The sequence below is a fragment of the Rhinatrema bivittatum genome, chromosome 2, assembly GCF_901001135.1.
Source record: "Rhinatrema bivittatum chromosome 2, aRhiBiv1.1, whole genome shotgun sequence".
NCBI classification, from domain to species: domain Eukaryota; kingdom Metazoa; phylum Chordata; class Amphibia; order Gymnophiona; family Rhinatrematidae; genus Rhinatrema; species Rhinatrema bivittatum.
The window spans coordinates 343683531-343703295 of record NC_042616.1 but is presented as its reverse complement, the minus strand read 5'-3'; the positions used below and the strand labels follow the sequence as shown (position 1 = coordinate 343703295).

Genomic DNA, 19765 nt, shown 5'->3' with positions numbered 1-19765 from the left:
GGAGAAAGAGCAGCTTTTAAACTAGAACAAGAGGGAAAGCAGACAGTTACTCAGCAGTGCATGGTTCGGAGAAATGTATCCTTGAAAGATACTAATGAAACAGGAGAGTTAGGGCATCCCAACAGAGAGGTTCCAATAAAAGCAAATGTAGTCCATGTGCCTATATGTAAAAAATCACCGAGGCTAATGATTTCCAAATTATCCCTAACAGCTGAAAAGCAGGTTGTTAATACAAACAAATAACACGCTTTGAAATGTCTGTATGCCAATGCCATAAGTCTAAGAAGTAAAATGGGAGAGTTAATTTAATGTATAGCAGTAAATGATGAGATTGACATAATTGGCATCACGGAGACATGGTGGAAGGAGGATAACCAATAGGACAGTGCATTATCAGGGTACAAATTATATCGCAATGATAGGGAGGATCAACTTGGTGGGGGTGTAGCACTTTATGTCCGAGAGGGTATAGAGTCCAACAGGATAAAGATCATACAAGAGACTAAATTTGTAATTTCTTTTACTCATGCTAATTTTCCATGTGTTTATACCTGTTCTCTGTAAACCGATGTGATGTGCAAACGAACGTCTTTATAAAAAAAAAACTATAAATTAAAAAAATAAATAAATTCTCAGTCAAATCTATATGGATAGAAATCTCATGTGTGTTGGATAAGAGTATAGTGATAGGAGTTTACTACCATCCACCTGGACAAAATGGTCAGACAGATGATGAAATGCTAAGAGAAATCAGGGAAGCTAACCAATTTGGCAGTGCAATAATAATGGGAGATTTCAATTACCCTAATATTGACTGGGTAAATGTAACTTCAGGACTTGCTAGAGACATAAAGTTCCTGGATGTAGTAAATGACTGCTTCATGGAGCAATTGGTTCAGGAACCAACAAGAGAGGGAGCTATTTTAGATTTAATTTTTAGTAGAACGCAGGATTTGGTGAGAGAGGTAACAGTGGTGGGGCCACTTGGCAATAGTTATCATAACATGATCAAATTTAAACTAATAACTGGAAGGGGGACAATAAGTAAATCTACAGCTCTAACACTAAACTTTCAAAAGGGAAACTGATAAAATGAGGAAAATAGAAAAAAACTGAAAGGTGCAGCTGCAAAGGTTAAAAGTGTTAAACAGCCATTGACATTGTTTAAAAATACAATCCTAGAGGCACAGTCCAGATATATTCCACGCATTAAGAAAGGTGGAAGGAAGGCAAAATGATTACCTTCATGGTTAAAAGGTGAGGTGAAAGAGGCTGTTTTAGCCAAAAAAAAATCTTTCAAAAATTGGAAGAAGGATCCATCTGAAGAAAATAGGATAAAACATAAGCATTGTCAAGTTAAGTGTAAAACATTGATAAGACAGGCGAAGAGAGAATTTGAAATGAAGTTGGCCATAGAGGCAAAAACTCATAATAAAAACTTTTTAAAATATATCCGAAACAAGAAACCTGTGAGGGAGTCGGTTGGACTATTAGATGACCGAGAGGTTAAAGGGTCTCTTAGGGAAGATAAAGCCATTGCAGAAAGACTAAATTAATTCTTTGCTTCTGTGTTTACTAATGAGGATGTTGGGGAGATACCAGTTCCAGAGATGGTTTTCAAGGGTGTTGAGTCAGACAAACTGAACCAAATCACTGTGAACCTGGAAGATGTAGTAGGCCAAATTGACAAACTGAAGAGTAGCAAATCACCTAGACTGGATGGTATGTATCCTAGGGTACTGAAGGAACTCAAAAATTAAATTTCTGATCTATTAGTTAAAATTGGTAACCTATGTCATTCGACACGGTCAACCACAACACCCTCATCAAACGCCTCATGGAAATTTGCATCTCTGGCACTGCCCTACTCTGGTTCCAGTCTTACCTACACGACAGGAGCTACAGTGTAAAAATTGGTCATAACGAATCCAAATCTGTTAGGCTAGCACAAGGAGTACCACAAGGCTCCTCCCTTTCTTCAACCCTCTTTAATATCTGTCTCCTCCCCCTCTGCCTACTGCTCTCTAAACTGGGTTTCCAGCACTTCATATATGCAGATGACGTGCAGATACTCATACCAATAACTGACTCTATCCCAAATGCAATGAAGATCTGGAACTCTGCCCTATCTGAAATAAACAAATTACTCACCGACAACTTTCTGGCACTCAATACCAACAAAACAGAGCTAATCATCCTTTCTCCTCATAACAATCCCGCTCTCAGCCTCTCTCCCCCCTTGCTACCCTGCTGCCCCTCTACCCCACTGGTACGCAGCCTAGGCATATGGATAGACAACCATTTTAACCTCAAAAAATTCATTTCTGCTACTGTAAAGAGCGGATTCTTCAAACTCCACACCTTGAAGAGAATCAAACCACTATTACACACTTCCGACTTCCGAACAGTACTGCAGGCCATGATTTTGTCCAAGCTTGACTATTGTAACGCTATCCTCCTTGGCTTACCAAAAAACACCCTTCAACCGTTACAGCTCTTACAAAACGCAGCTGCCCGCATTCTTACCAACACTCACCGTCATGACCACATCACCCCAGTTCTCCAATCCCTACACTGGCTCCCAGTAGCCTCTAGGATAATATATAAATCCCTCACCCTCATACACAAAGCCATCCACAACCAAAACATGCACTGGTTCCCTGAACATCTCTTTCTTTACAATCCAACCAGACCAACTAGAAAGCAACACCAGGCCAAACTCTTGACACCCTCTCCCAAACTCATGAAACATGTCAATACTAGAGAGCGCTCATTCATTGTAGCAGGAACTTCCCATTGGAATAAAATGCCCCCCCACCTACGCCAGGAACCATGCCATAAAAAATTCAAACATAATCTTAAAACCTGGCTCTTCAAAATAGCATACCCTGACTGACTGACTGCCTCCAAAGGTATATACCCTAACTCTTATACCCTAACTGACTGATACACCTTAATATATCTACCTCAGCTAACCAACTGTCTCTTCCCTGCTTCCTCCTAAATCCCTGCTCCCCGCTTCCCATCCCCCACCATTCCTCCCCCCTCCCTAATATCCTTCTCCCAAGCCCTCACCACCTATATTCCTTTTGCTCATGTAAATAGTTAATACCTAGTCTTCATTGATTTTTTGCTTTGTATAAAATATACGAATTTCCCACATATATTACTCTGCTTACCCTACCCTTTTAGATTAATCTCTGTTAGTCATTAAACTATTGTAAAGCTTGTTGCTATGTTATGTTACACTGTGAACCGAGGTGATGTTGCTAACGTGCCCCGGTATATAAAAAAACCTTTGAATAAATAAATAAATAATAAATAAATATCGTTAAAATCATCCATTGTACCTGAAGACTGGAGGGTGGCCAATGTACCCCCAATATTTAAAAAGGGCTCCAGGGTCGATCCGGGTAACTATAGACCAGTGAGCCTGACTTCAGTGCCAGGAAAAATAGTAGAAACCTATTCTAAAGATCAAAATCGTAGCGCATATAGAAAGACATGGTTTAATGGAACGCAGTCAACATGGATTTACCCAAGGGAAGTCTTGCCTAACAAATAAGAAAATTATTCCTTACCTGCTAATTTTCATTCCTGTAGTACCAAGGATCAGTCCAGATGGTGGGTTATGTCTCCCGTCCAGCAGATGGAGTCAGACAAGGCTTCGGAGGGTGCTGGCATAAGTACGCGTGCACCCTCTACAGGAGCTAGGTATCGAGAATATCAAAGCCAAAACAAACTAGTGAGGCTGGATCAAGTGTAACAATCGTAAACATCATAACTGAGGCAAGTAATGCCCAAACTGGCAGAACGAACTAAAATAACATTCCAGTGGGTCGCTTCAAACAGGCCTTCGACTAAGTACTCACTCTGCTCCATCTCGTCCCCTTTCTCTCCCCTGCTCTCCGTGTGGTTAAAACTGCCTTAGTTCCTACCTCTTGACCTGGACTTCCTCTTAAGATTTACCTCTCCTTAATCCCACCTTCCTTCTACATCTTCTACTATTATTTGCCCCATATGCTCCCACCTTTAATTTTTTGTAAAATATGTATATAGTTTCTTAACCCTTCTTGCATTCATCAGCTCCATTTAAACTTTTAAACACTTTCTCTATCTTCCCGCTTCATAATATGTTAATACTGTATTTTATACATATACATATGCTAACCCTACATGCTAACAATTGTTCTATGTAAAAGATTATTTCCTATATCAGTTATATTATGCTTTATACTCTCATTGTGCATTGTAATCCTCTGCTATGTAATCTCAGTATTCCTTGTAAACCGATACAATGTGCAGTCTGTTATTGGTATATAAAAACCATTAAAGAAATAAATAAATAAGTAAGTTGGGTATTAAGCTGAGAATAATTGCGAGGAACAGACTGGCCAGAAATGGAATCTTGCTTGCCAGCCTTGTCCAGGCAATAGTGACAGTGAGCTGCAAAGGTATGGAGAGAACTCGATGTAGCAGCTTTGCAGATGTCAGTAAGGGGCACCGAACGAACGGAGGTGCGCTACTGATGTTGCCATGGCTCTTATAGAGTGCACTTTCACACGTTCCTGTAGCAGGAAGCCTGCTTGCTGGTAACAGAAAGAAATACAGTCTGCCAGCCAGGCAGATAAGGTCTGCTTACCTACCGGATCTCCCAGTTTAGTTTTATCGAAAGAGACAAACAACTGTGTGGACTTCCTGTGGACTGCAGTGCATTCCAAATAAAAGCCTGCCTCCGTTCCCTCCGAGGCGGCTCCGAAATCGGAGTGGCTTCGGAGGGAACTTTCCTTCGCCCTCCCCCCACCTTCCCTTCCCTTTCCCTACCTAACCCCCCCACACACACACAGACACACACACACACCTCTATCAGGCGTAACTTTGCACGCGCCGGGCCGGCTGCCGCACTCCATTTTCCGGTCCGGGGGCTGGTCCTGAGGCCGCGGCGCCCCCCCCCCCCACCCCTGGATGACGCGCTGAACGCATCACGACCCCTCGACACGCACCCCCGATGACGCGCGGATCGCAACACGCCCCCCCCCCCCAAGAAAGCCCCAGGACTTACGCACGTCCCGTGGCTTTGCACACGCCGGAAGCCTATGCAACATAGGCTCGGCGCGCGCAGGGGGTGTTTGGGCCAGGTTTTCGGGGGTACGCGCCTACCCCTTTGAAAATCTGGCCCAATATGTTTCAGATAACCATGATTCAATAATAAACAGTATATAATTATCAAATTGTAACAAATTTGTAATTTCTATCCCCTTTTTCTTAAAAGTATGCCATAAATAATGGCTTACTATCAGCATGCAATGAGCTTGTGAATCAACCCATTAATGTATAATGTAAGACTAAATGAATGAGGGCTATAACTTTTTTGTGGCAAAGATAATTTGTCAAGTGCAAGTAATCTAAGGTTATAGCTACAGAATTAGCTCCACCTATATCCCAGCTAGTGCACCATATTGATAAGTTTATTTCTATTTCACCTTCTTCATATGAAAATTTTCCTGTTTTACTATTTTTTTTTTCAAATGCTGATAAAATGTTCCTTCTCTGTAATCAAGTTATTCATCATCAAATAGGATACCCTTATTATCCAAAACCTTGGCAGGAACTATATAAAATATGCTCTGTTAGCAACTGATAAAGGTTCAGGCCAGGGGGTCCTGCTCAAATGAAGTTGCCCAACACTGACAGCGTTTCAACATATTACATCTGCTTCAGGGGCTAGATGGTACTTAATCACATGAAAAATATATCAGCTATTTACTTATAAATTCCAGAAACCATCTTGCCAAAAACATTTAAAAAGAACATGATTTAGTGTGCATTGATCAAACTGCTTTTCCTGGCCGTCATCTGTGGGAGATCTTCAACGTCTTGCTTCATTTAAAAAGCTACCACAGGACAAATCAAAATCTCTTTCTGATACCTACATCTGATTGAATACTATTTGAAAACCTAATAGTGAATGGAACGATAACATATGAACTAGAAAAATAAAAAGCTATGTATCACTACAATGCTTTCTTTTTTCTTTTTTCTTTCAAGTGATAAAGGCTAACAGTATGTAAATTGTGATTTCTTCAATGACAAACCAAAACCCAGATTCCGAGTGGCTTTTTTTATGTATGGCTGCTGCCACTTATTTTGCAATATGAGATGCTGCTGTCAATTATGCTACAGGTACTGAAGACGTTTAAAAAATGTGTATCCATTTGATTTCTCTGTTTAGACCATGGGGACTCCCTGTATTCCATTTATAAATAAATCGCTGTTCCATCTGCACTAAACGCAGATCAAAATCCCCGCCTGTAGGTGATTTATTCATCTGAAGTAAACAAGCCGCTTGTGCTTCCTCTATAGTGTGAGCTGCCACTGTCCAATGTGCTACTACCGGCACTTCTTGTTTTTGCTGGTGAATATAGCTGCGATGCTCTTGAATGTGTGTGCGGAACATCCGTGAGATTTTCCTTATATATACTAAGTCACAAGGGCCCCAAAGTGTATAAATCACTCCTGTGAATGTACCCGTGAGGTGTTGACAAAATTTAAAAGGATCATGATTAGGTAGCCTGAACTCTTCACCTTGAATGGTAATAATCATAGATGTTGCACCACCCGCAGGGAAAATGGCCTTGCTGTTGTGGAGGTGAAATGCTGGAAACTTGATCGTGAAAAGCAGAATGAACTAATTGATCACATATGTTCTTAGCCTGGGATAATGCAAATATTGGTGGCTGCTGAAATACAGAATGTATACCGAGAACCCACCAATATTTTCTGATACTCTTTTTGTATTTGCCAAGTAATGGTGTGAAAAGTAAAACACACACTAACTTGAATTCAGGTTTTCTAGATGAAGATTGTAAAAGGATAAAGGGGCAACTTCTTTGGCGGGTCCTTCAATGAAGGTCCACCTATGGGCCTCTTCCTTTATCCAGTTCATGGCAACTCTGAGTGATTTATGGGAAATGAGACTTCAGACGGGCTAGCGGTAGATCAGGAGAATGAGCAGGAAGAGAGGAAAAAAAATCACACATCTGGGAAACAAAGAATCACAGTATATTTGTTAAAATTGGACACTATGCTTTATTGTGCTTTTGTGAGGATCTGTTGTGGACTCGCTTGGTCTTCGTACTCTGGCACCATCATTACCTGAATCCAGAGAACGTCTTTGTCTCTGGTTTCTACTATGTGTTCCTGCTTGGTCTCCTTCCTATTCCTGGTATGCTCCATCTCCTTCCTGTGTTCTAAGCTTCAATCTCCTTGCTTGCATTGGGGGCTAACCCTATTACTCTTGCCTTGCCGGCCACAACACCTGAGGGCTCAACCTGAGGGGGGGAGGTGGTTGGCATAGGCAGAATCGCACGGTTTTCACTATCATTGGCCGATTCATCTCTCCAGACACATGGCTGCTTGTTCCTTGGGCGACTGTCCATCACAATGTGAAACTGTGATAGTTTTGTTGTCATTTATTACAGTCAGTGAAGTTTCTTATAGGGATACACTTTGTTAATCTGTTTAGAGTTTTCATGTTCTCTAATTTTATGCAAAATCTACAAAAGAAAACGTTTCTAAAAGAAATTATGGGAGCAAAAGCATAAACAAAAAGCATGTTAGGCTTCTGTCCGATGGTTAACTTAAACTTATGCTGGGGCAAACGTGTACACGTTTTTATTTGCAAATGTCTCCCTCCCTCCTTTTTAGAAGGAACAGGAATTTAAAGCTTTGAGCAAAAGACATGGTATTTTAAAACTGTGTAAGTAAGCTGGCTTGCAGGCTTTTTATCATTTTGTCCTAAATTTACCTGATCCTTAAATTTGGCCATGAGTTCCATGAATTTTTTTTTGTCTTCAGTATAAAAAAAAGTTATGTATGTTAAATATGGTACAGTATTCATAACTTGCACTGTATTTAAAATAGATTGGTCTCTTTTATACAGCTATCCTATGATTTCACAAGTGTTGAACAACACTGATCTTCATCCTTTCAATGCTGAGGAAAATGGAGGGACTCCATTTACCACAAAAGTATCTGGAAGACATCACCATCATCATCACCATCACCACCACCACTCTAGTTATGGAGTGATTGGAACTGAGAGCAAAGAGATTATCCCTGAAGTTTCAGACACACATAGTAAGCATGAGCAATATAAATTAATAGCAAGTTCTGTCTGCTGTATTAACATGTTATCCTCCTTACCTCGTTCGATAGGAATTATACACTACTGCACTTTTACATGCCTGATTTGATTATATTGTATAGAAATTGTATATTTTTCCTCCTTAAGCGTTTCTTAGTATGTAAGCAAGCAAGGCACTTGAAAAAAAAGAAAAAAATACAGGCTTGTTTACTCATATCAATTTTAGCTCTTATGTTTTATCGGTTTGTCAAAACAAAAAAGTAGAACTCAGTGTAGCTAAATCTTTCCACTGTTAAGAAGTCATGAATGAAACCAGATCTCTGAAGACCAGATTAAGATATGCCTAAACCAACAAGGGGGGGGGGGGGGGGGTTAAATCTATGAAAATTACAAACCAACCTACTGGCTTGACTAATTCAAGACTCTGCTTATATAGAAATCACTATTGGTCTAGGTTTCTATTCTGTTCAGGTAGTAAGTTAATATGTTAGTTTTTATTGTGACAAGTGTCAAGACATTATTCTGCTAATATTTGTGCACTATAAGTTATAACAGAGAATATACATTAGCATTTCTTACTCAAATAATATCTGGTTACTGATTAGCATCAAACTGACCTCTACTTTGGTGTCCTAAATTTATTTTAACACATTAAGGCCAATATTCAAAAACGTTGAGCTCTTAAATTTAGATATCTAAGGGCCCCCTTTACTCAGCGCCGGCCATCCATTGCTCCTACCATGTGATAGGGGCCGACCAATGGCACCGGTAGCCCCTGTGAAATAGTAAGGGCAAAGGCTATCAGCGCCATTTTGAATTCCGGCAGCCGACGGCCCGAGTGCAGGAGATCGCTCCAGGACCCCCGCTGGACCACCAGGGACTTTTGGCAAGTCTTGGGGGGGGTCAGGAGGCTGGGGGTTTTATTTCGTTAATGATACATTGCATTCGTGGGGGTTCGCCATACATTTCAGGACCCCACGAATGCAACGAATAGGGACCTATACGTTGCGGATTGCGCATTCGTTCAAAACGAATGCACATCCCTAAGCCTTAGTAAATCAGGCCCTGTTAGGTACCTATTTTCATTCAAACTTAGAAACCTAAAATTTTGGCTGAAAATTCACTTAAATTAAAATCTAAAAACTTAAGGGGGTAATTTTCAAAGGAGATATGCACATAAATGTAACATACTAGCATAGCAATTTTGAAAAGCCATTTACTCCAGTAAAGTGCTCTTATTCAAGTAAAACCTATGGTCAATTCAATGGCATATGTTGTAGCAATTTTCAAAAGTCCACTTAGTCAAGTAAAGTGTATTTACGCAAGTAAATGCTTTTTAAAATCAGGCCCTACAGTTCTAAATTTAGACCTGCTGTTCATTTGCTTGTATTCTGGCTCCTATGTTAGATGCACAATGCTGAATGAAAATCAATGCTAAGCACCTAACATTTTCCCCCCATCTTAATTCGACCCCCTGTAGACATCTACCTTTTAAGGCCCTAAATTTGAGAGCCTTGTGAAACTAGGAGCCTAAATTTAGGAAATAGGTCCTAGTAAAATTTCAAAGAGATCAATTTAAGAGCCTAACTCCCAAAGTTAGGCACCAAAACCCTTTGAAAATAAATCGCTTAATGTATGTGAAATTGCATTATATGTGTATAGCAAATCATCCTGTACTTGACAAAATCACAACAGTGTACTTCCAAATGACTTTATTCTGAATTTTAAATGGCAGAGTTAAAGAACTGAGAAAACAAGGCTCAGGAGTTAAAGCAATGACAGTGGGTATCTATGGGTCCTGTATTCACACTTTTTAGAGTACGGCATGGCACTTCCTGCTCTGATGATTGTTGAAGAAAGCAATAGTGGTATAATTCATGACCTAGGATTCCCAAGCTGCTTCTGTTGTGGAACCAGAATATATCTATCAGCATGATTCTGCATTGCAGAAGTGGTTGAAGCTTAAATGTTTGCAATACCAATTTATTTGCAATACAAAATATACAAATACATATAGGGACCTAGCATAATTGAATCTAAACCTAAATAGTATAGCATCTTTAGTATTTTTTTTTTAATTTATTGTTTATTCATTTTACAACAGTCATACAATGTATCCACTTTGCAAGGAAATATGGTATCAAATACAACAGTTTAACAAAGTATAACCACATTTGGTAACAAATATTTTTTTTACAATACCCATTAGACCACATACCCTGGAGGGGGAGGGTAATTTTAGGAGTAAAGAAAACTCAGAGGAAATTAAAAATAGAAATGGCTTAGCTTACAGCACTACTCTATCAATACAAGATGATCTCAAGTGTTTAGGTGTTACCTTTTTAGAATCTATGAAGCTTTTAAGCTGTTCTGGTATGAAGAAAATATAAGCAACTCTATTATGCATTTGCACGGGAATCTTAGAAAGAAGATAGCACCAATAATTAAAGTATCCTGCCTTAAGGCTAGAAAACCCTTCTTTCTCTCTTGGGTAATTTTTGTTAAATCAGGAAAAATCCTGATTTTTTTGACCCATGAATAATGCATTAGAATTCCTAAAATAACTTTTCATTGCACTACTAAAGTTTTCAGTATATAGAGAGATCAACAATGTAGCTCTCTCTGTTATTTCAAAAATAGATGACTCTAAATACTCTGAAAGATTATTTAAGTCCAATGAAGAATTCCGAAGCTGAACACCAGAGCGAGATGGTAGAAAGTAGACTTTATCCAGAGGGGGAGCGGATTCATTTGTAAAGCCCAATACTTCCAGGAAATATCTTCTGATAGTAATTCTAGGAACTTTTCCTACCACCCTCGGGAAATTCAAAATTCGCAAATTAAGGTGTCTTAAATTGTTTTCAATTAATTCCACTTTCCTACTCAGGACAGAGCAGTCCTGAGTAATTGTAGATTAAACTCTTTTCACATGTTATATTTCTTCTTCCATATTCTTAATCTTTTCTGAAGTTTTCTTTTTCAGATTTTCATTAAACCTGAATAAAGAGTCCACTTGCGGAGACAATTAATTTATCTTCAATGAACAGTCTGAAAATGTTTTTCCCATGGACTAAATTAGTTCCCATAGTGAATCTAGGGTTACTATAGCAGGTTTTTCCAAGCTGTATGCTGTTACAACACTTGGTAAAGTGATATCTGGAAAACTCTCACCTCCGTTCAACACTTGGGAACTTGTGGCCGCTGGTGCAGGTATTATGGCATTTTCACTCTCGATCAGAGAGGATGTGAGCGCGGGTGCAACCTGCAGCACTGCTCCTTCGACCTCCAATGCATTAGAATTCCTAAAATAACTTTTCATTGCACTACTAAAATCGTTTTCCGTATATAGAGAGATCAACAATGTAGCTCTCTCTGTTATTTCAAAAATAGATGACTCTAAATACTCTGAAAGGTTATTTAAGTCCAATGAAGAATTCCAAAGCTGAATACCAGAGCGAGATGGTAGAAAGTAGACTTTATCTAGAGGGGGAGTGGATTCATTTGTAAAGCCCAATACTTCGGGGCTCCTCATGGGGCCCAACACAGAGGTCACCGGCACTGCCGGAGGCCCACGATCATCCTGAGGGCTCAACAACACCTCAGAAGTCGCGGTGGGTCCTCCTTCACACGCCACAGCAGCTGGAACTCCAGCCCCCACACGAAGTGCTGACCCTGCACACTGCTGGATCGTACAAGGGGATTATCACCTCCTCTTTCGTACTGGTTATTCTCTCTATGCAGCCCAGCATTCTTCTGGCTTTAGCTATCACCATGTCACATCATTTCACCATCTTCAGATCTCCAGACACTATTACACCAGGATCTTTCTCCTGGTCCGTGCACATCAGTCTTACATCCTCCATCACATACAGCTCTTTCGGCTTACTGCACTCCAGATGCATGACTCTGCACTTTTTGCCAGCTGCCAAATCATCAACCACTCTTCCAGCTTTCTTAAATCACTTTTCATTCTCTCTACTCCTTCCTGCTTTTCACCCAGGGAGCCATTTGCCTTACAGCTGGCCTTAGATTTGTGGTACTAGAGAATACAGGCTGAGCTCAGGTGTGTACTGTATGGTAGTAGAGAGGGGATTGGACAATTCAGAGAGAGAGGCAGAGCTGGAGAATACAGTCAGAGAGAGGAACAGAGCTCAATTTTTATATGTAGTAGTAGACCGTGGATTGGACATTACAGAGAACAAGTATAGCTGGAGAGTTCAGGGTGAGAGAGGGATGGAGCTCAATTTCCATACAGAGAGAGAGAGGTGGAGCTGGAGAGTAGGACAGAGCTGCAGAATATAGGAAGGGAGAGGGATAGAGCTCAATTTACATAGTAGGTGCAGGGCAACTTTCCTCTTTATTATAGTTAGATAATAGATTCCAAATGTGGCATCATGATGTCATTGAGTTGTCATGTTCATATGTTGTGCCATCTTTCCAATGCACATACACTGAAAAACATAAATATCTGAGGCAAAAAAACAAAAACCATTATTTGTTTATGTTGTGGATATTCACTTTTTGGAGCCTAGATGAATTGAAAAGATGGTGTCACACATGAATATCATGTCACTCTGATGCTGAGCTTGTTGGTAGATCGAAAAAATGATTATTACTGGCACTCAGCATTGTGACAGTGAAAATGTATGCATGTATGTGCTTGTCATCCTGATGAGTTTGCATTGGATAAACCAAAACATATTCATCTATCAGCATTTTCAGAATGTTCTTTTATCTCATGTTCTTTACTATTTTTCCTTATTAAAAGTAGATTCACTGAAGAGGCAAGATGTCTCAATTTGCTCAAGTTAAAGATCTGAGTTTTATTTTCCTTTTCACTATTTTAAATCTATAGTGTTCTTTCTCTGAGTGGAGTTATCTGTTACCACAAAGTGAACTATACAATCTGAAGACATAATCTTTAAATTGCTATAGCTGCTATTTAAGTATTAGAGAAAGATCATAAATTTTACTATTTTAAAAATATGGGAGTAGAGGAAAAGACAGATAAAGAAATTAAGTTCATCTATAGTCATTATATTCTTTAAAATAATATTTTTTACTCTGTTATTTCTGCATTCATAGAGAAGAGTTATATGTTTGCAGGTCAAAATGAAGTATTAGCTAAAAAAAGAGACCAATGTACTAAAGATTACCTGAATGTAATCCACTTTGAAGAGCCAAAAAGTGGAATCTAAATTAAATAAATAATGTTAAGGGTACTTGCAAGCATTAATGTGCATTAAATGCCTACATTATCTTTTCCAACTGCACAGCAAAAAAGTACACACATTAAAATAAACAAAATGTTGCACAGACACATTAGTGCAAAAAGTTTAATAGCATTTCAGGGAGGAATAGTTAAGTTTGTGTTACCATCTGCATTATTGTGCATAATTAACATTTTGTGATTTTTACATGTACCTGATTTGCATTTCTTTAATATTGGACATTACAACATGCATTAATAGTTATTGTTAACTCAGTTTAGTACATATGCCCTGTAGTCAGAGCCAGTACTATTCATATATTGGTTGATCTGAAAAACATAGAAATGACAGCAGAAGAAGACCAAACGGCCCATCCAGTCTGCCCAGCAAGCCACGCAGTTCATCCATTTATTTATTTATTTTTTCCCACCCTTTTTCTCCCTCCACCCTTTTTTTTTCCCCACCCTTTTTCTCCCTCCACCCTTTTTCTCCCTCCCACCCATCACTATTGGCTTCCAGCACCCTCCGGCCCCAACTCCCTTCTACCCCTCCACCAAAAAGTAGGAAAACATTATACAGATTTATTGAGAGAACAGTTCAGTATTCTGCCTTAAGCCAAAATCCTGAATGAAGAATTTGTATATCCTTTCAAGATTCCTAAAAGCTATAGGAATGGGTTTTCTAAAAGAGAATGAATCTTATAGTTCACTAATGTACAGGAAATTTAAAACTACTGAAGCCAATATTGAAAGCTGGCCATTTAAGTAACTTAGCCAGCTATAACTTATCCGGCTAAGTTGCAAGGTATATTCAGCAGCACAGCTAAGCCGCTGAATATGGGCATATATATCGCATTTAGCCATATAAGTTATAACCGGCTAAGTTTAGACTTACTCTATGGGACGTCTAACTTAGCTGCATAACTTATAAAGCTATGACCAAATATCAGTAGTTAGTTGCATAAATTGTATGGCTAACTCGCTCTGCCCCGATCCGCCCACCAGATGCCCACAAGTTATACTGCTTACTTGTTAGCATATAAACGACATGCAGCTAAGCAGCAGCCGCTGAACGTAGGCACAGATGCAGCAGCCGCTACTTAGCAGCATAAGTTAAACTTCTCCAGTTAAATAGCAATGAACATGCTTTGAATATTGATCTCTTAAGAAAATGTAAAACCATGCTGTTTCTTAGAACTTGAACTGTGCTATATTTTTGGGGGTAACAAGCCCAGCTTGGCTCCTTGTAGTGAGGGAACTGCCAAAGTGTATATAGGTAGGTAAAGCCAGGTTTTCACTATATGGTTTTATTTTATTTTCTTTAGACATTGTTTCTTTTGGGGGTTTCCCCACTGTTTTTCCACCCACTGAGAAACACAGTTTGAAATTTTTGTTTGTCCAAGATATCTGGGGAACTTGAGGAGCTGCAGATGCCCAATCATAAGTTGTTCCTCTACAGATGCTTTTCAACAATACAAAATAACAGATTATAAAAATCCATAAAATGTACAAAATAAATATGCAAGAAAGAGAGAAGTAATACATAATCTATAAATGCAACAAAAAAGATATGGCATCATATCTAATAACACAAAATAGAAGAATGATACATTTTGTATCATCTTTATAGAAAAAGTAAAAAAAAAATTCAGACCTTTAAGTAGTTTGATATTTATTGATTAAAGGTTTCCAGGTTTTCAAAATTTTTTCTTCTGAATCATTTTTAAGGCAAATGTTATTTAGCCATTCATTGACCGAATTGTGTATCAAATTCCATGTAGCCATTCTTGTTAATTTAGCTGCAGTTAACAACTAAATAGTTAATTTGTTCTTCGGGGGATATATTGCTTTAATTCAGAGACTGGTTCTGTTTCTGCAGTGATATGTATATGTTTCTTTATTACACTGCCACTCTGTGCCATCTTGTGTTATTGCATGGCTAAGATATCTGCAGAGTTTTTAATTTCCCTGTCCTGATTGTTTATTGTTAGTTGCTGTTTGAATATTTCTGAATTTCCTATTAAATCTGTTCCTGTCTGCTCTCTCTTCTCCCTGATGGTCCCTTGACTCAAAGCAATCTGGGATTGTTCCCTGCCTGGAGGCATTTTCAGGTTGCCAAGAGCTTTTTGGCAACTGTTTATCTTGAATCCTTTTCTACAAGTTCCTAAGAAGCATTCCTATTCCTATCCCTACTCCTACTTCTATTCACTACTATTTACAAGTATCTACAGCTTTAACTGCAGCTGCAGTTCATCGCCCTCTGACTACTGGGTTTTCAGAGATTCATAACAGCTGCACGAGGCTCTGCAATCTGTATGGCTGTTCTTTCGCTTGTCATTCACAGTGCGTGTTGAACTGTTTCATCATTCTAATAATCAGGCCGATACAGAAAGAAACGCGGGAGAGCGCACAGGCCAGTGTCCTGTGCGCTCAATACAGTAAATAAAAATATGCTAATTAGGGCCCGCGGTAAAAGGAGGTTATTAACAGGGACACTAGCGTGTCCCTAGCACCTCCTTTTTGACAGAAGCGGCGGCTGTCAGCGGGTTTGACAGCCGACACTCAATTTTGCCAGCATCTGTTCTCAAACCCGCTGACAGCCACAGGTTTTCGAGCCGCGGGCAGATTTAAATTTTTTTTTTTTTAAATTTTTGATTATTTTTAACCTTTGGGACCTCCAACTTAATATCGCCTTTGGGTAGGCGCTAATTTCTGAAAGTAAAATGTATGGCTTGGCTGCATATTTTACTTTCTGAATCGCGCAGGAATAACTAATAGGGCCATCAACATGCATTTGCATGTTGCGGGCGCTATTAGTTTTGAGGAGGTTGGACGCGCGTTTTCACACGCTATTACCCCTTACTGAATAAGGGGTAAAGCTAGCGCGTCAAATGCGCATCCAACCGCAAGTTAAGTGTGCTCCACCGGAGCACACTGTACTGTATCGGCCTGAATGTTTGGTATCCAAGAACTGAGTCCTCTGAGATCTGAAACTAGAAATAAAGTTTAACTGACTGTCTAGACACACAAGCTAGAGATTAAGGGCTGAGGGCAATACATAACTCAAAAGACCAATCTATGAAAGAAATAGAATATCCATCTATGTAATCTGTTTCCTATGAAACAAATTCCTTAGTGTTCGGGTAGGTCAGTCCCAACGAATGGTTTATATACCTCTGCCAGCAGATGGAGACGGAGCAAAAGCTGACATCATAGCCATATAGTCCTTCCCCATCAGCCTGTCAATATTCTCCATCTCCAGCAGATGGTGGACATGCATTTCCCTTCAAGAGATTGCCTATGAGTAAAAAAGAAAAGAAGGAATTGAAAGGAGATAACGGAAAGATGAGATGTCTGTTGCACCACTTCCTTCCTGAGGTGATACCGTGCAGTCCCTCCCTCAGTAGAGTGCCCTAAGTCCGGTAGCCTTGACTGGCATAGACCGAAAATTTCAAGAGAGCCTCAGTGGTGAAGGCTTTATCACTCTCCCTCCATAGCTAGGACCTGTACCTGCTCTCAGCCAGGAAGGGCTGAGCTCAGATAAAAGTGTTTTACTTTATAAAAAAAAAAAAAGTGAGTGGAAATCAGGAGAAACTGTTACCTTGGCTTTCGGCTGTCCCGCTTATGTCTCTGGGGAGTTCTGTGAGGGGAGGAGGTGGTGCAGGCCTGGTGGGTTGAGCAGCCATTTGGCTGGGCCCTGCTTCGGTTTCTCTCCTTCTGGTGCATGCTAGGCTGTGAGGTGATTTTGCACCATTTTCGCTGTGAGCCATTGGCACGCTCGTGTGTGCCCAGTTGTGCACCCAACTTCATCTTTTTGATGTTGGTAATTGGCGCTCAGATTGGGCGCCTAGTTGGACGTAAGGCCTGAGTGCGTATACTTGCGCGCACATTTTTTGTGTGCATCTGTTTTGGGCATGGATTTTATGCACACATAATCTAGGTGCTTACAACCATAGCAAACGTGGTGAAGAAGCCTAAGTGCTTATCCATTTGTGCTGCATGCCACATCAGAGCCATTCAGCCAGAGCTGTCTTTAAGCCTGTGTCAACGCTGCCTTGATGCTTGGGCAGGTTTACCTCCTTCATATTTTGCTGACAATCATCCTTCTCCTTGGTCTGCGGGGAGTGGGACTGAGAGTGGCACAATGAGGTTGTCCCCTCCCTCAGTCTATCCTAACGACTTGGCCCGTGGAGACTCTCGCTCTCAGGATGTCAGCTTCAGGCCTATGGGGCCTGGAATGGGCCCGTCCTTTTCCTTCGTAGAATTTTTCCAGGGATTGCAAACATTTCTACAGTGGCGGCCTTCTGAGTCAACACTGCCTGCTAAGATAGGTCCGTGCATGCAGAGTGTTTCTCTGCCTGTCTCCACGGTCAAATGCCATGGTGCAGCGCAGTCTGACAAGGCTCGAATGCAGGTGGATCAAAATGATACTGATGATGAAGGTGGTGGCTCTCCTGATGAGGAAGAGGTTCCCCCAAATTTGAAGCCTTATAGAACTCCATTTCTTTCATAGAGAGGAGTTGCCAAGCTTGGTCTCTCAGACCTTGAAGATCCTCAGAGTGGCTGGTTCTGACTCCTTGGCGATGCAGAAGGAGAGCCCATTTTGGTCACCCTATGCAAGTCTTCTTGTTTTTACCCCTCTGGATGCGATCCAGGAGTTGATTGATCTGGAATGGAGTGCTCCAGAGGCATCTTTTAAAGGAGGCTGCATTTTGGCAGGGTTATATCTCTTGGATTCACAGGCCAGAGAGCAGTTGGGTTTCCCTAAGGTGGATTCCTTGGTGTATTCTGTCACAAAGCGTACCATCATCCCGGTAGAGGGAGGTGGGCATTGAAAGATGCTCAGGATAGAAGGATTGAGGCTATCCTAAAGCAAGCCTTTGAGGCAGAGATGAACTTACAAATTGCTTCTTGTTGCGCTTTGGTAGCTCAGGCTACCTCGAGTCTTTGTCAAGATTCTGTGAGCGCCATCTCCGAGTTTGGACTTACAATAGAACCGGGGGCTGCCGCCTTAGCTGAGGTGTGCTGTAAGTTGGTTCGAATGGCTGCCAGAAAAGCTGCTTTGGTTATTGCGGCCAGGTGGCAATCAGAGCTGCGCAGCTGTTTGGCAGATACAATCTCAAAGGCCAATCTTACCATGTTGCCCTTCAAGGGCTCACTTTTGTTTGGCAATGAATTAGAAAAACTAGCAAGTAAATGGGGAGAGATTCAGGTTCCTTATTTGCTGGAGGACAAGAAACCTATGGCCCAGCCTTTTTGGAAAGGTGTCTGTTCCCAGTGAGGTTCTTCCCAGAGGTCCTATCCCTTCCGCAGGTTTCAGTCCTTTCACTCCCGAGGATCTCAAAGGATATGGGCTCCAGAGGGGAAGCACCTCTGTCTTCCCAGTGAAGGTTTGCAGAATCCACCTGGTGGTGCAGAAGATAGATGTTCACCTATCCCATTTTTATCACAGGTGGGTTCAGATTACTTCAAATCAATAGGTTCTCGATGTGGTTTGGGACAGGTATGCTCTCAAATTTCATCACATTCCTCCAGATGCTTTTATGGTCTCTCATTGCAACTCCCCTCAAGAGGGTAGAGGTGGAAGTGAAGTTACAATGGCTGTTGAACCTGAATGCAGTGACTATTGTTTCTGAATCACAGCAAAATATGGGCCGCTATACCATTTATTTTGTTGTGCCCAAGAAGGGAAGGGTCATTTCGACTCATACTGGATCTCAAGGGCATCAGACATTTACGAGTCATATATTTCAGGATGAAAACAGTGCGATCTGTCATAATGGCAGTAGAAGCAGGGTAGTACCTCATGTCTCTAGATCTGATGGAGGCGTATCTACATATTCCCATTCATTGGGAACATCAGTGGTTCCTCCAGTTTTCTATTTTGGATTATCGTTACCAGTTTCAGGCCTTGCCTTTAGGGCTACCCAAGATGCCCAGAACCTTTTCCAAGGCCATGGTGGTGGTAGCAGTGGCCCTCCACAATGAGAGCATTCTAATTCACCACTATCGGGATGACTGGTTGATTCGAGCCCAGGATGTGCAAGAGTGTCTTCGTGCTTCATGCAGGGTGGTTTCCCTACTACAGGATCTAGACTGGGTGGTGAATGTGGCCAAGAGCAATTTGCAGCCTAGATAATCTCAGATCCTAGAGTATCTAGGGGTTTGGTTCGATACAAGGCTGGGCTAAGTATTTCTGCTAGAGTCTTGGGCCTACATGTTGGTGATACAAGTTAGATCCCTGCAGAACTCTGTTCTTCCAACAGTGTGGTCTTATCCCAGATCCTGGGGTTGATAGCTGCCGCATTGGAAGTGGTTCCCTGGGCAAGGGCTCATATGTGTCCTCTTCAGCATGCATTGCTCTCCTGATGGGGTCCACATTCGCCAAACTATGCAGTGAGGCTGCTCCT

At 40.9% G+C, this 19765-nt stretch overlaps 1 protein-coding gene across 3 annotated transcripts in view; it reads left to right on the top strand.

The window, feature by feature from the left end:
• Positions 1-19765, top strand: part of EPB41L4B (erythrocyte membrane protein band 4.1 like 4B) — a 709272-nt gene that overhangs the window by 511304 nt on the left and 178203 nt on the right. For all 3 annotated transcript variants that reach the window (XM_029589854.1, XM_029589857.1, XM_029589855.1), the window contains exon 16: positions 7943-8139. In XM_029589854.1, the coding sequence (XP_029445714.1) occupies positions 7943-8139 (197 nt within the window). The remainder of the gene's footprint in view (positions 1-7942; positions 8140-19765) is intronic.